General features: G+C 28.3%; 5 protein-coding genes across 11 annotated transcripts; 3 read left to right on the top strand and 2 right to left on the bottom strand.

Annotated features, from left to right (window-relative positions):
* The first annotated feature begins 163 nt into the window (after positions 1–163).
* Positions 164–2267, top strand: LOC124492075 (pyruvate kinase PKM). The gene has a single exon (XM_047054864.2). It carries the CDS (start codon positions 574–576, stop codon positions 2158–2160), a length of 1587 nt encoding a protein of 528 aa, XP_046910820.2. The 5' UTR covers positions 164–573; the 3' UTR covers positions 2161–2267.
* A 193-nt stretch (positions 2268–2460) lies between these two features.
* Positions 2461–3351, top strand: LOC124492128 (cytochrome c). Its single transcript, XM_047054936.2, has 3 exons — positions 2461–2603; positions 2691–2952; positions 3014–3351. Exons 2-3 carry the CDS (start codon positions 2778–2780, stop codon positions 3157–3159), a joined length of 321 nt encoding a protein of 106 aa, XP_046910892.1. The 5' UTR covers positions 2461–2603; positions 2691–2777; the 3' UTR covers positions 3160–3351.
* LOC124492443 (uncharacterized) lies at positions 3312–5043 on the bottom strand. The gene is made up of 3 exons (XM_047055387.2): positions 4425–5043; positions 3816–4328; positions 3312–3732 (listed from the first exon to the last, which is right to left on the bottom strand). Exons 1-3 carry the CDS (start codon positions 4839–4841, stop codon positions 3580–3582), a joined length of 1083 nt encoding a protein of 360 aa, XP_046911343.2. The 5' UTR covers positions 4842–5043; the 3' UTR covers positions 3312–3579.
* A 134-nt stretch (positions 5044–5177) lies between these two features.
* LOC124492360 (uncharacterized) lies at positions 5178–7601 on the top strand. 2 transcript variants are annotated; one of them, XM_075728598.1, is made up of 3 exons: positions 5178–5231; positions 5338–5543; positions 5628–7601. In XM_075728598.1, exons 1-3 carry the CDS (start codon positions 5210–5212, stop codon positions 6663–6665), a joined length of 1266 nt encoding a protein of 421 aa, XP_075584713.1. In that variant the 5' UTR covers positions 5178–5209; the 3' UTR covers positions 6666–7601. The 2 variants fall into 2 exon arrangements, with proteins under 2 accessions (XP_075584713.1, XP_075584712.1); XM_075728597.1 differs by having other exon boundaries at positions 5180–5543.
* On the bottom strand, positions 6669–14128 carry LOC124492082 (inositol polyphosphate multikinase). 6 transcript variants are annotated; one of them, XM_075728591.1, is made up of 6 exons: positions 13445–14128; positions 12683–13309; positions 8461–8985; positions 8059–8392; positions 7681–7967; positions 6669–7598 (listed from the first exon to the last, which is right to left on the bottom strand). In XM_075728591.1, the coding sequence occupies exons 3-6, from the start codon at positions 8872–8874 to the stop codon at positions 6843–6845; spliced, it is 1791 nt and encodes a 596-aa protein (XP_075584706.1). In that variant the 5' UTR covers positions 8875–8985; positions 12683–13309; positions 13445–14128; the 3' UTR covers positions 6669–6842. The 6 variants fall into 6 exon arrangements, with proteins under 6 accessions (XP_075584706.1, XP_075584707.1, XP_075584708.1 ...); XM_075728592.1 differs by lacking the exons at positions 12683–13309; positions 13445–14128 and adding an exon at positions 11692–12023; XM_075728593.1 differs by lacking the exons at positions 12683–13309; positions 13445–14128 and adding an exon at positions 9714–9872.
* Between the last annotated feature and the right edge of the window lie 6 nt (positions 14129–14134).

The raw sequence follows: 14134 nt of genomic DNA, 5'->3' as shown, positions 1-14134 counted from the left end.
GTGCTTTATATATGGAAACTATTCATAAACAATGTATTTATATATATTCAATATTGATATAAAAAATGGCGCGCAATTTTAAATTAAAAATTCAAAAAAAAAAAATTTTATTCCAGAAATTATTACACTAATATTCATATATTCATTTTTTTTCTGATGACAACCAATCAATGGATAATGTGGAAATGTGTAATTTAAAGTCGCAATGTTTTTGGGCGTTATATAATGATCTTTGAACATTTGATGATGATGATGATGATGATGATAATTTGTATATAGATCTAGAAAATTTAAGATAAATTAGTGTGCAGATATTAATCAAAATTATTATGTGGCTGTCTGTTGTATTTGGATAAGATTGAAAACATGGTTGCTAAGGTTACAATCAGCTATCAAGTCAATCAATGAAAATTGATCATGCTTTTGACACGCACTCGGCATATCATATATTTGCTGTGTTTGATTAAATGACAATATATATAAAAATGAATGCCAATTGATGGATGGATGAATCATTAACATCATTTTCGTTGTTTCTTTTGAAGTGAAAATTTCAAACATCCAACAAACATCATGTCAAGTTTGAAAAGAAGTAAGAGTAAATATCGTAAAGATAAAGATACTAATTATATGCTTGATCATCTAAGTTCATTGGATATTGATGTTAAAGTACCATATGAACGTTTGACCGGTATCATCTGTACGATTGGTCCAGCATCGAAAAATGTCGATACGTTAGCCCAAATGATTCGTTCTGGAATGAATATTGCTCGTTTAAATTTCTCACATGGTACATATGATTTTCATAGTGAATTAATTGAAAATGTACGTAAAGCAGTGAAAATAGCTGCCGCTGATTATGATGAACAATTTTTACCAGTTGCTATTGCTTTGGATACGAAAGGACCAGAAATTCGTACCGGTTTACTGGAAAATGGTCCAACTGCTGAAGTGGAATTGATTAAAAATCAAATGATTCGTATAACAGTGGATGATGCTTACCGTGAACGTGGATCATCGAAAATATTGTTTGTTGATTACAAAAATATGGTTAACGTTGTGGCTATTGGTAGTAAAGTATTCATAGATGATGGACTTATTTCATTGATGGTGAAAGAAAAAGGAACAGATTATCTCGAATGTTTAGTAGAGAATGGTGGTTTGGTTGGTTCGAATAAAGGTGTTAATTTGCCTGGAACATCGGTAGATTTACCAGCGTTATCCGAAAAGGATGAAAAAGATCTTCTATTTGGTATTGAACAAAATGTTGATATTGTTTTCGCTTCATTCATACGAAATGCTGATGGTGTTAAAGTTATACGTAATTTTCTTAAAAAACATGGTGGTGAAACCATAAAGATTATATCGAAAATTGAAAATCATGAAGGTGTTAAGAATATTGATGAAATTATCGATGTTAGTGATGGAATAATGGTTGCACGTGGTGATCTTGGTATTGAAATTGAACCGGAAAAAGTTCTTCTAGCACATAAGATGATGATTGCCAAATGTAATATTGCCGGTAAATCGGTAATTTGTGCAACACATATGTTGGAAAGTATGATTAAAAAACCACGACCAACACGTGCTGAAGTATCGGATGTAGCCAACGCTGTATTGGATGGATCAGATTGTGTCATGTTATCTGGAGAATCGGCTAAAGGTAATTATCCAGTGGAATCTGTACAAATGATGCATCGTATTTGTTTGGAAGCTGAAGTGGCCATACATTCAAGAAATCTTTTCCATGAACTTGATTATATGACACCACCACCAACAAATGCAACTACAGCAACAGCTATTGCAGCTGTTTGTGCATCATTAAAAGTTGAAGCATCAGCCATAATTGTCATTACATCGAGCGGACAAAGTGCATATACAGTGGCTAAATATCGACCAAGATGTCCAATAATTGCTATTTCAAGAAATCAACAAGTTACACAACAGGCTCATCTTTTCCGTGGATTATTACCGATTCATTATACTCAACCACGTAAAGAAGAATGGACAAACGATATGGATGCTAGGATCGAGTTTGGCATCAAATATGGACGAAAACGTGGTTTCATTCAAGCTGGAGATTCAGTTGTATTGATAACCGGTTGGCGTCAAGGTTCCGGTTATACAAATACAATGCGAATAATTACCGAGTTGCCATGAAATCTCGAATTGAATATAATAATTATTATTATTGATTCTGATCACATATAATAATCAATTAATCATGAGTTATTATTAAAAAGTTTAATAAAATTTTAAAAAATTCATTACATCATTTATGAACGGTACCAAAAAAAAAAAAAAAATCGAACAAGTTCGTACAAAGGTTAAATTGCAATAATAAACAAAGTAGTAGTGGTTCAATGCAATGGTAGTACACACAACATGGATGGCCATGAAATAACCAAGACAAACAGAAAAAGAAGGAAATGTAATGGATGCGCAAACGCAAAAAAAAAATCATTAGGTTATGTCGTGTCGTCATTGTACATCACATTTCACATTTTATAATCATCATCATCATCTAAAAAATGCTTATGGTGTATGTCCTTTTTCATTGATTTTGAAGAACATTTTTCATTCATTATCCTCGCGCCGGATTTGTATGTTTCGATTTTTTTTTCTCATAATTCTATACACATTATTTCAATTGTTTTAATTTAATTTTTTTTCTCGTTTTTTTTGAATAGAATTTAATTTATTTATTAGGTACTAATCAATTGATTTATATTTATTTCATCACACATTTCATTTTATTGAAACGAAACAAAAAAAAAATGGGAGGAGGAAACGCCGAAAAAGGAAAGAAAATTTTTGTTCAACGTTGTGCTCAATGTCATACGGTTGAAAAAGGTGGTGGACATAAAACTGGTCCAAATCTAAATGGTTTGATTGGTCGTAAAACTGGCCAGGCACCCGGTTTTGAATATACCGATGCAAATATTAAAAAAGGTATGATTCTTTTTTTTGTGGGTTATCCATTTTGAATTTATCAATCACCATCAACACACAGGAATCACATGGGGTCATGATACATTATTTGAATATTTGGAGAATCCGAAAAAATATATACCCGGTACAAAAATGGTATTTGTTGGCCTGAAAAAAGCACAGGATAGAGAAGATTTGATTGCCTATTTGGAAGAATCAACAAAGTGAATAAATGAATGAAATGAAAAAAAAGCATCGATTCTATTCTACAAAATTATACAGATTCCATTTCATTCTCTACAACATATATACACACACACACAAACTATTTGATTTAAAAAAAATGAATAAATTTAGGAATTTATAATTAAAAATAATGATGAAATAAAGAAAAAAAAATTTTATTTATTAAAAAGAAAATTCTGGGTTTTTTTCAAACACAATGATGATGATGACGATGATGCTCTATGTCTATAATATATATATAATATAATAGGCCAAAATAAAAAAAATGAATGAATGAATGAATGAATTTGTTGAAAATTTGGAAAATAAAATTTCTTAAAGAATTATTTTGTTTAGCAGTTACGATGATTGATTGATGAATTTGATGATAGAGAGAGAGAGAAAAAAAATGTCGTCAGGCGGCTATTCTTTGGAATTACTAAATTCATTCGATTTTCCATTATTATTATTATTATTCGAATTATTATTATTGCTACCATTTTTCACCATATACATAAATTTATTGATAACATCTTTTTCATTTACATCTAATGCACGAAAATGTCGTTGAATTTCCTGTTATGATGTTTGAAATGAATGAATTAAAGAATTAATAAAAATTTTGAATCAATTAATGAATGAATGAATGAATGACTTACATCAGCCAATTGATTTTTATTACTTGCATGTTTAATTGGTAAACGAAAATGTCGTTTATATTTACGTAATGTATTCACTTGTAAACTATGAAAATCTATTGGTGATGATGATGATGATGATGTATAAGATGATTGTTGTTGTTGTTGTTGTTGCTGTTGCTGATGCTGTTGATGATGATGTTGTTGTGATCCATATTTTCCACTATTATTCATATGATGATGTGATTGATGTGCTGATGTCGATGATGATGATAATGATGAATTTATATTCATTGTTGATGTAATTGAATGTGTTATCATTTCATTTGATGAATCATTAATACCATTAAAATCATTTAATGAAAGTTCATCATCAATTAGGCCATCATCATGACCACCGATAACACTACCACCATCTTTACGTTTACGTTTTCCACTCGTTCGAATTGATTGTATAATCTGTTTATGATGTTCACAGATATATGCATGTGATGAACGTGGATCAACAATTAGCTGCAATTTTCTTTGGGCAACCTATTAATATTATTATTAATAAAATAGTTTATATCCATAGTTTTTTTTTTTTTTTTTTTTTTTTTGATTGAAAATTTTACTCAAAATTCTACTCACCTGTTTTTCAATCCTTTTCGAATAGGATGCATTTCCTGCATTTCTTGTACATTTTGTACCATTTTCAATCAAACAACATAATGATAATGCATTATTATTACTGCTATTATTTTGATTATTAGCAATAATATTGGTATTGGTATTTAGATTTGTTGTCGATGTATTTGTTGCCGATACTGTTGTCAAATTCATATTAACTAGATTATTGATTGGATTATTAATGGTACCGATAATATTGGCACCAACACCACCACCACCAGCACCACCACCAGCAGCAGCAATAATCGCTGAACCAATATTTCCACCATTCAATGTTGATTGATATGTTGTTGTCGTGTTACCAGTTGTTATCTGATAATTGATCGAATTATTGTTCGGATGTTGTTGTTGTTGTTGTTGCTGTGGATTGATAGCCATAACTATTTTTTTTTTTTGTTTTACTTTTCTTGTTTCAAATTTAAATAAATCATTGAAAAAAATAAATTTGAATCAGTTCGTAAAAGATGAAGCCTGTTTACACACACGATAGAAAATGTATCAATTTTTTTTACGTTTTGTTTACAATATTAATACAATAACAAAAAAAAAACACATAAATCCAATCCAATCGTTGAATAAATCATCCATCTTTCCGATATATATTGAAGACAAAGTGTATATGGGAGGAGCTTAAGTGAAAATAAAAAAAAAATTTCTTTTTCTATCCAATCAAACCTATATGGGTAGATTTTGCCACATATTCGATAGCAGCTGATTTGAAATTCGAATCTTCGATTAATTGATTGATGTATATATTATCACAAAATGGTATGATTTCTGGGGTAAACTTGTTTTTATTTTATTATCCACATAATAACCAACATCACAATGAATACGTACTTTTCCGATCGTGTTGGTTTTTATTTTTGTCCAGAAAATCCTAATAATTCTAAATTAATCAATACTAATCATGATAATGGTTATGAATTTTACAAGTGTGCCTGTATTGAACAAAAAAGAGTGTTTCAATCATGCGGATATGCAACAAATGTACGAAATGATTTCATTGAACATGTTCAACGTGAACATAGTCATACAAACTTGATTTGTATCTATTGTCACTTGAAGGATTCTAAAAAGGTTTGTCAATTTTCTACTTTCACTTTTTCGAATCCAAAAATTTAATTTGTTCTTTAATCTCGTTTTTTTCCACCATATATTTAGCTTAAACATTTTAGAAAACCAATCACTTTGGCAATCCATATGGATAAATTTCATACAAATCAACATTTCCAATGCAATTCTTGTTCATATCGGGCAATCACCGCTGATCATGTTAATCTGCATCAATTATTTTGTCATCATCAATCATCATTGTGTTCTGAAAATCGTAAAATTATTTATTGTAATATTTCACAAAATGAAACGACTAATCTAACATTAAAATATTTCTATGATAAATACAAAATTGATCGAAATACTGAAACTAACTGTCAATTTCAATGTCTTTATTGTGATTGTTGTTGGGATGTTTTTCAAGAATTGATACAACATATGGTTCGTTTTCATCCTGAATATCCATTGTTATATTATTTTAGTCGACAAAATGAAATCCATTTGGATCAAAACATATCTGAATTCAGTACAATCAATGGTGATCATCTGGATGATGATAGTGACAATGATGTTAACATACAATTTTGTTGTTTTTTCTGTGATAATAAATTTTTAACAAAAATCGCCATACGTAAACATTTGATTGAACATTTGTTTGATTCAACGGAAAAAAATCGTGATGAATTTTTCAACAATTGGATCGATTCTTTCATATTAAATCAACATAGCTATAGAGAATTCTATCCAGAATGTCCAATTTGTTTGAAACTAGTTGTAAATGGTGAAAATAATGATCATCGTCGGTTATGTTCAAATCAAAAAGCACATTACATTGAACATTCATCATATAAAAAATACAAATGTATACTTTGTTACAAAGATAAACGTGAAGATTATTGGTTACCAGAATTATATCATCATATTACTGATCATGTACATACAATTCATCCAGAAAAAATCAATTTGGAATTGAAAAATATATTGATGGATTATTCAGCCAACAATGAAGATCTGATAGAATATTTTGATGATGATAATCTTGAAGCATTGAAACGATTGGAAAGACAATATCAAAAAAATTTATCATCATTTTCATCAAAAAAAAAAATTAATAAAATAATGAAAACACACACACACACACACTAGAAATGAACATTTTTTTACATTTTTATTCATAATAATAGTAATAAAAAATTTACATGATTAATATGTTATTATTATAGGATTATATATATTCATCATCGGGATATAATTGTTATTATATTAAAAAAAAATGTTAATAAATTGATTATCAATTGGCTGCCATAGGCGTATTATTATCAATCAAAGTTCATCACAGTTATGATCATCATCATTATTATTATTATTATTAATTACCCATTTCTTATTGGAAGGCATATGTGGAAATTGTGAATCATTATCCATATTTTGGCCACTACTTCTTCGACGTTTATTATTACGTTGTTGATTCATTGCTACACGTGCTCGAATAGCATCGAATAATATTTCATTCAATAAACGAATTAGATTATCTATACCCAAAATGAAACCATAATCACATGATGGTGATGATGAATTGAATGAAGTATGTGCAAAATCAATTAAACGTATATCGAATGCTGGCAGGTCATTGTTGTTGTTTTTCGATGATGTTGATGTTCTATGAAGACGATAATGATCACGATTACAATTGTAAAGAATATCTTCATTATCGTTTAAATGTTTTTCCATATTATATGATGATGATTCTTCGGACATTGAATCCAGACTAGATGAGGTACATTCATCGTCATCATCCACATCATCAATTATTCCGTTTCGGGCAGTGATATTATTATCATATGGATAGAAATAATCATCGTTTTCAAATTCATCATCAACATCTTCTTCACCATCGGAGAATAGACGTTGTTTTCTAGCTGGATTACCAACATTGAAACATCCTTCAGATACGATAAGTAATGAAGTGGAAAAAAATCTCAATGATGTTGTACGTAATGTTTCAATAATTCTTGATTTCAATTGTTTCAATCTAGATATAATCGGTCGAATCAGATAAGTACGATTGAGAAAATAAATCTGAAAATAAACCAAAAATGATCAATGAATTCAATTGTAAACATTATAAAAAAAAATATTTATTATTATCAATTATCAATACCTCAAGTTCATTACGAAGTCCATTTTCATTTTTAATACGACGACCATGATATTTATCTCGTTGATATAATTTATATTTATTATTATTATTATTCGATAATTTATGATATACTTGCATGCCACAGATACGTATGCCTAATGTAGCCGATGTTGTTGATGCACATTTTGCTATCTGGCGACGACGTTTTTCATCCGATGCATCATCACTATGTTGTCGTGTACCCATTTTTAGGTCCAATATACATGGCAAATGATAATTTGATGTTATATTCTCTAATAACATGAAATCTAATTTTGTTTTCAAAAGAAAAAATAAAATAAAAAATTATTATTACATTATCGTCAAATAACAACAACAAAAAAAACAATAGATAATTACATTGCTGATTAGGACGTGAGCCGTAGCCACGTTGCTGTTCAAAATGACCACGTATCGATTCCAACAAACGACGATCATTACAAACAGATAAACGTACACGTAATTCCGGTTTATTGTTACAGTTATTATTATGTTTGGAATAAAAATTTCTATTCGGATGATATAATGTTGGAATCATGCTTTCATTATGACAAATTTCAACAACGCCTTTATAACGTGGTACAAAACCATTCAATTGACGTGGAATGTTTAGATAGAAATCAAGTTCTCTTGGTATTAATGATTTACAAAGAGTGTATTGATTCAATAACATTATTTGCGTATGTCCACCAACCTAAATTATTATTGAGGTGATTATTGGTTATTTTGTTGATAATTAAAAAAAATGACAAACAAAAATACCTGATGATCAAATGGTGATAAAACGATGAGATCTTTAAAATTTAAATTTGTTATCATCAAATCGATGGATTGGTCATTGGTGGCAATGGTTGATGTTGGTAGTTGATTAATATCATTATTATTATTATTATCATTGACAATATTATTGAAACAGATTGATGGTGTTGATGTTTGTTGATGATAATTATTGGATAAATCATGTGTGAAACGAATTAATGAATTTGAACGATGTAATGATGATGATGATGATAATGATGTTGGATCGGACGAATTGGTCGCTGTAATATGCCAGGAAATTTTTCGATAAGGTAATGGTGATGATGAACGATGATGAACAGATTTATCAATATTGATTGATCCATTGGACTCAAATAATCCATGCAGATTATTATCATTTTGATGAATAGTTTTCATTATTATTTTTGTTTTTTTTTATTTAATAAAATTAATTAATTTTCAATATTTATTCACCAAACAAAAAATTCACACTTTTTAATAGTTTTTTTTGTAAATTATTTTCAAACACTATTTGAATAAAGTGAGAAAAAAAATGAAACAATTTGATTAGAAAATAAAAATCATATTCTGGTTGTTGTTGTTGTGGTTGTTGTTTAAATTTTTCAACGTAAAAATATGATTAACACAAATGGCATTTAAGTAAAATACAGGGTGTGTGTGTGTGTAATGAAATGACTATTGCAATAAAACATTTGGAAATGGATGAATCATTTATCGGTTACTATAGTGTGTGTGTGTGTATGATTCATTTGAATCGACTTTTTTTGTTGATCGGTTATTCACCATTGTGTAATCGGATTATTTTTCATTTAGATCAAAAAAAAAATCGATAACATATTACGATTTACGGCATTTAGATTTGCATATCGGCATGCAAAAAAAAATGAAAAAAAGAGGACAACCCAGCAACAACAGCAAGAATTTTTTTTTGCCTTTCTCCTTCTTCTTCTGCTCTAAACATAAATTCTTTTCTCAATGAAAAGAGCAAATTAATAGAAAAAAACGTTGGGATTAACGAGAACATAAACTTCATTCATTCATTAGATTCTAAAGTTGAAATGTATCTGGCAACAAATCGTGATATAAAGAAGAAAAAACCGCAAGTATTTTTTTAATAACATCAAAAAAAAAAAAACAAAAACAAAACAAACCACGATTAACGTAAATCATGACTGCTGCTATTTAGTTTTTTTTTCATAATAAAATGAAAGCATAAAACGAAAAATTTGGCTTACATCTCTTAATTTGGTGATATATAAATATATATGTTGAAATAGTTTTTTTCTGGTTTAGAGAAAATTTTTTTTTCTATTTTTTTTGCATTTTCTATCCAAGCAACATTAGAAATTGTAAAAATCGTATTCATTCATATATGCATACCGTTAGTCAGAGTCATACGATTACGTTCAAACGTCATCATCATCATCGATATCAACATCAACATCATAATGGTTAGCTTACTTAGCATATGATGTGACATAGTCATAGTCAATTATATTATTATTCTCAAATTATAATTATAATCATTGAAAACAATCGTATGATGATGATGATGACAATGATAACGGAAATACACACGAATGAACAAATAAACAAACAAAAAACAGAAATTTAAACTTTTGTCACAAGTGTTTAATCTATGAATTTATTTTTGTATAGAAAAAAGAGAGAGAGAGAGAAAGAAAGATAAAACTAAAACTGTTTGTATGCTGTTTGTCTCTTATAAGTTGGTCTATGTTTGTAATGTTGTTTTTTACATTGAGGAAAAAAATGAACTACTTACCACCAAAAAAAAAAACTTGATTTCCAAGAAATAATAACAAAAATATTTTGATGTTTTTTGTTTGGTTATGTGTTGATGAGAATATTTTTTTATTTGAATACACACACGCATACACACACACACAAAAAAACAAGTGAAAAAAGAGATGTATAAACGATGTTTACACTTCTTATATCAAATGAAAAAACAAATTATTTTGAAATTATCAATCACAACTAGAGATCATTTGAATAATGTTTTTTGATTATGAATTGAAATCTGAAATTGAATTGTGAATTAATGATTATTATTATTATTATTAACCATATGTGTGAAAGAAAACATAGATCGACATTTCACACAATTCAATGAACTTTTGATGGAACGATCAACAAACAATAAAAACAAAAACAAAAACGAATGATGGATCAACATGAACACACACACACACACAGAGCATGAACACACATTTAATGATCAATGAACTTTCAGTCAAGAATTTTTACAATTTACAATCCCACTACTATATACATTTGTAGTAGAATGTCATTGCCACTGTATTTATTATATGCGTTATTCGTTTGTTAGTTCGTTTTTTTTCTTGCATTTCTTTCTCTTTGTTTTGATGATCACAAGATTCTTCATTCGTTCATTCATTATGGATGCTATTTATATGAATAAAGACAAATCTTCATTCTTTTTCTTTTTCTTTTGAACGTTATCGATTTCGATAATGAAAAATCAATTATAGCATTTCTATAAATAGCATCACAAATAATAGTAATAATAAACTATAATCTGGACCTTTGAACAGGACATTTTACGTCATTTCCTTTTCGATAAATACAATTGATTCGTTCATATATATATAAATTATTTATCAAAATCATAACAAGAGGATCATAGATCGATGATGCTAATAATGAGAAAATTGATCAATGAAACAAAAAAATTGATTGATTGATCGATCGATAAATATATAACCAACACACACACACAGACACAAATAGTATACAAATCAACTAACGGAAAAAAATTAGTGTTGATTGTAATCAAATCAACCTAGTAAAAATTGAATGATTGATTGATTAATTGTTTTATTTTTTGTTAAACCAAATTTGGTTAACAAAAAAAAACATGACATGATGATTATCATCATCATCATTTTGATATATATTTGAATATTACACCATACATTATTTATCACAAAACGATAATGATATTTTGTTTGCTACAAATGAATGGAAGTTTCCATTGTGGCATCTCACTTTTTATGAGTAATAATTGACACTTTGGTTGTTTTTCTCTTTCATTCATCCATTCATTCATTCATCGTTGTTGTTATTGTAAATACAATAAATTATCAAACATTAATATGATGACCATAGAACGATAATGGTGGCAGAGAATAACAAGAATTCAATATAAATTCTAAAAATAAATTGACTTACCAGATTATTTACGAAAATGGTAACAGGATATAAATAATAAAAATAAATCAATCATCATCATAAATTCACAAACAAAAAGAGTACAGGAACGAATTGATCAGAAAAAAACGAGAAAAAACGGATATTCAATGAAAGAAAAAAGTTGGATTTATATATCATTCATCATATCGCTAGATTTTTTTTTCTCTCTCTCTCTCTCTCTTTTATCACTACGTGCGTGTGCGTGTGTACAACTGTATATATTGGACGAAATTGTCTTATGTACATACATATATATTATATTATATTATTATTGATTCTTGACAAAACTATGATGATGGTCATGGTGATAAAACATATCACATGTCGAATTGATATCAATTTAACATACACACACACACACAATTCATATCAAATCAAAATCATAGTAACTAACATATCGTAAATTATGAACGTGTGCTGTTTTTTTTTTTTTTTTTTTTTGATGAAATGATTTTGATGTATACTATAAATTTTTTGGAAAGATTTTTTGTTTTTTGGATTTTGGTCTGTTTTGATCAAAATTCGCCATACTTGATATGATGCATAGCATATCAATGGCAATATTTTGATACCGTACGATGGATTCAAACAAAAAAAAAAAAAAAAAAGACACACGCACACATCAAACATTGGAAACATTGAATGGATATATGAAGATTACTATCCTTACCATGCAATTGAAATTAAAGACAGAAAATATAAATCAAATTGATTATGTATTGATATTAATTATTATCATGATAATCAATGGAAAATGAATGACGATCGATCAATGATTGACAACAGCTGTGCATTTATTTAATAGTTTCCTGTTGTTTAGGTTCAGATCAAATCAAACACCAATTTGGAACAATCGATCAGTGGATTGTTCAATCAAATGAACCAAAAAAACGAAAAAAAAGAGAGCAACAGAAAAAAAGGTTTTCAAACAACCACACAAAACGAAAGAAACAAAAAAAAAATCACTTACCACTTATTGTTGTTGAGATAAACATCAGTCGTCAAATGGAAGCTATGATGATAAACTTTATAAACATTGGAAAATTTTCATTGGAATATTTTTGTCGTTGTTGTTGTTTTTCATAAGGACAATAAACATCATCACCATTATCACCGTCAACAATAATGATAATATCAATTTTGTACGTGTTTGAATGAATATTCATCATCATTAAATTGTCGTTATTTTTGTCTATTTATCCATCTAATAACTTTTAAAGGATAAACAAATCAGGTTGATTGATACGATGTTATGATGCACACAGGAATGGTTATTTTTTTTTGCTGAAAAAAGTTTGTTGTTTTGTTTGCTGTTTCATTATCATTAATGATGATGAACGGGAAAACAAAAATCCTATTTATACTTGAAATTCATTGTCATTCGATTATTTTTTTCAAGTTCAATCCATTATTATACAATGATGATGATGATGATCACCCATTTATTTTATGATATGTGAAATGATTCAGCAAATAATGATGAAATGAACAAATGAATGATGGTTGAATAAATCCATTTTGAAATTTGTTTTTGTTTTTCGCAGTTGTTGTTCAAAGATTTATGATAATGATCAAGAAGGGCAAGAAGGTAGCAAATCTTTTTCATTTATTTATTTTTTATGCCAATTGCAATAATAATTTGTTGATTGATGACAAATCATCACATGTAAAAAAAAAAAGAAAATTTCTTATTTTCGGATTAAATGAGAGAAATCACCTTATCATCACGTACCTTTTTTTTCATCTGTTTTGTTTTGTTGTTGATGATCACAAAAATTCAAGGTAAACAACGTCGATGATGAGAGAACTGCTGAAGATATATATATAGTGAAATAGAGATTACATCGAAATACATTGAGCAAAAAAGAGGTTCGTTTTTATTTATCGATGATCACCCAATCATACCCGACAATGATTATGTAATGATAATAATCGATCTGTAACGTCAGAAAAAAAATGGAAATCTTTTAGCAATTATTGGTGATGATGACGATGACGATGATTCGCGTGATAAAAAAAAAATCAAAAACAAAAATTTTTTTCCCCATTGATTAGGCACATTTTTTAATGTTTAATAAACGAAAATTTATCAACATGAACAATGTTGTTTATCATCATCATAAAATTCTTTATTTATTTCTAGGAATCAATATTAACCATCTCAGCTGTGTTGTTTATGTAATCGATTAGTAATCATCTTCGATCGATCAATCGATCAATCGTACAACAACCTTACACAGTCGAAAAAAAAACCACACAGTTTGGAAAGCATAAAAAATAATTAGGGGGGCAATACATTTCAAGTTTTGGAAATAACTTCAAACTGTGCCGTTGTTTCTTGAAAAAAAATCGGCGGGTTTTTCGGTGGATGTTTTTTTCTGTTTTCGATTTTTTTTTCGAACGTTAATGACGAATTGCGTTT

The sequence above is a fragment of the Dermatophagoides farinae genome, chromosome 2 (genome assembly GCF_024713945.1).
Source record: "Dermatophagoides farinae isolate YC_2012a chromosome 2, ASM2471394v1, whole genome shotgun sequence".
Classification (NCBI taxonomy): Eukaryota; Metazoa; Arthropoda; class Arachnida; order Sarcoptiformes; family Pyroglyphidae; genus Dermatophagoides; species Dermatophagoides farinae.
The sequence above is the reverse complement of the archived record's forward strand: the minus strand, read 5'-3'. Positions and strand labels throughout refer to the sequence as shown.

What these genes read in the sequence shown, in the direction of transcription:
- LOC124492075 (XM_047054864.2), top strand. Translation starts at nt 574, where the DNA reads ATGTCAAGTTTGAAAAGAAGTAAGAGTAAATATCGTAAAGATAAAGAT.
- LOC124492128 (XM_047054936.2), top strand. Translation starts at nt 2,778, where the DNA reads ATGGGAGGAGGAAACGCCGAAAAAGGAAAGAAAATTTTTGTTCAACGT. An exon ending in CGATGCAAATATTAAAAAAG is followed by an intron (nt 2,953 to 3,013) that starts GTATGATTCTTT and finishes ATCAACACACAG; the next exon opens with GAATCACATGGGGTCATGAT.
- LOC124492443 (XM_047055387.2), bottom strand. Translation starts at nt 4,841, where the DNA reads ATGGCTATCAATCCACAGCAACAACAACAACAACAACATCCGAACAAT. An exon ending in CGAAAAGGATTGAAAAACAG is followed by an intron (nt 4,329 to 4,424) that starts GTGAGTAGAATT and finishes TAATATTAATAG; the next exon opens with GTTGCCCAAAGAAAATTGCA. An exon ending in ATAAAAATCAATTGGCTGAT is followed by an intron (nt 3,733 to 3,815) that starts GTAAGTCATTCA and finishes ACATCATAACAG; the next exon opens with GAAATTCAACGACATTTTCG.
- LOC124492360 (XM_075728597.1), top strand. Translation starts at nt 5,292, where the DNA reads ATGAATACGTACTTTTCCGATCGTGTTGGTTTTTATTTTTGTCCAGAA. An exon ending in ACTTGAAGGATTCTAAAAAG is followed by an intron (nt 5,544 to 5,627) that starts GTTTGTCAATTT and finishes CCATATATTTAG; the next exon opens with CTTAAACATTTTAGAAAACC.
- LOC124492082 (XM_075728591.1), bottom strand. Translation starts at nt 8,874, where the DNA reads ATGAAAACTATTCATCAAAATGATAATAATCTGCATGGATTATTTGAG. An exon ending in TATCACCATTTGATCATCAG is followed by an intron (nt 8,393 to 8,460) that starts GTATTTTTGTTT and finishes ATAATAATTTAG; the next exon opens with GTTGGTGGACATACGCAAAT. An exon ending in CTCACGTCCTAATCAGCAAT is followed by an intron (nt 7,968 to 8,058) that starts GTAATTATCTAT and finishes AAACAAAATTAG; the next exon opens with ATTTCATGTTATTAGAGAAT.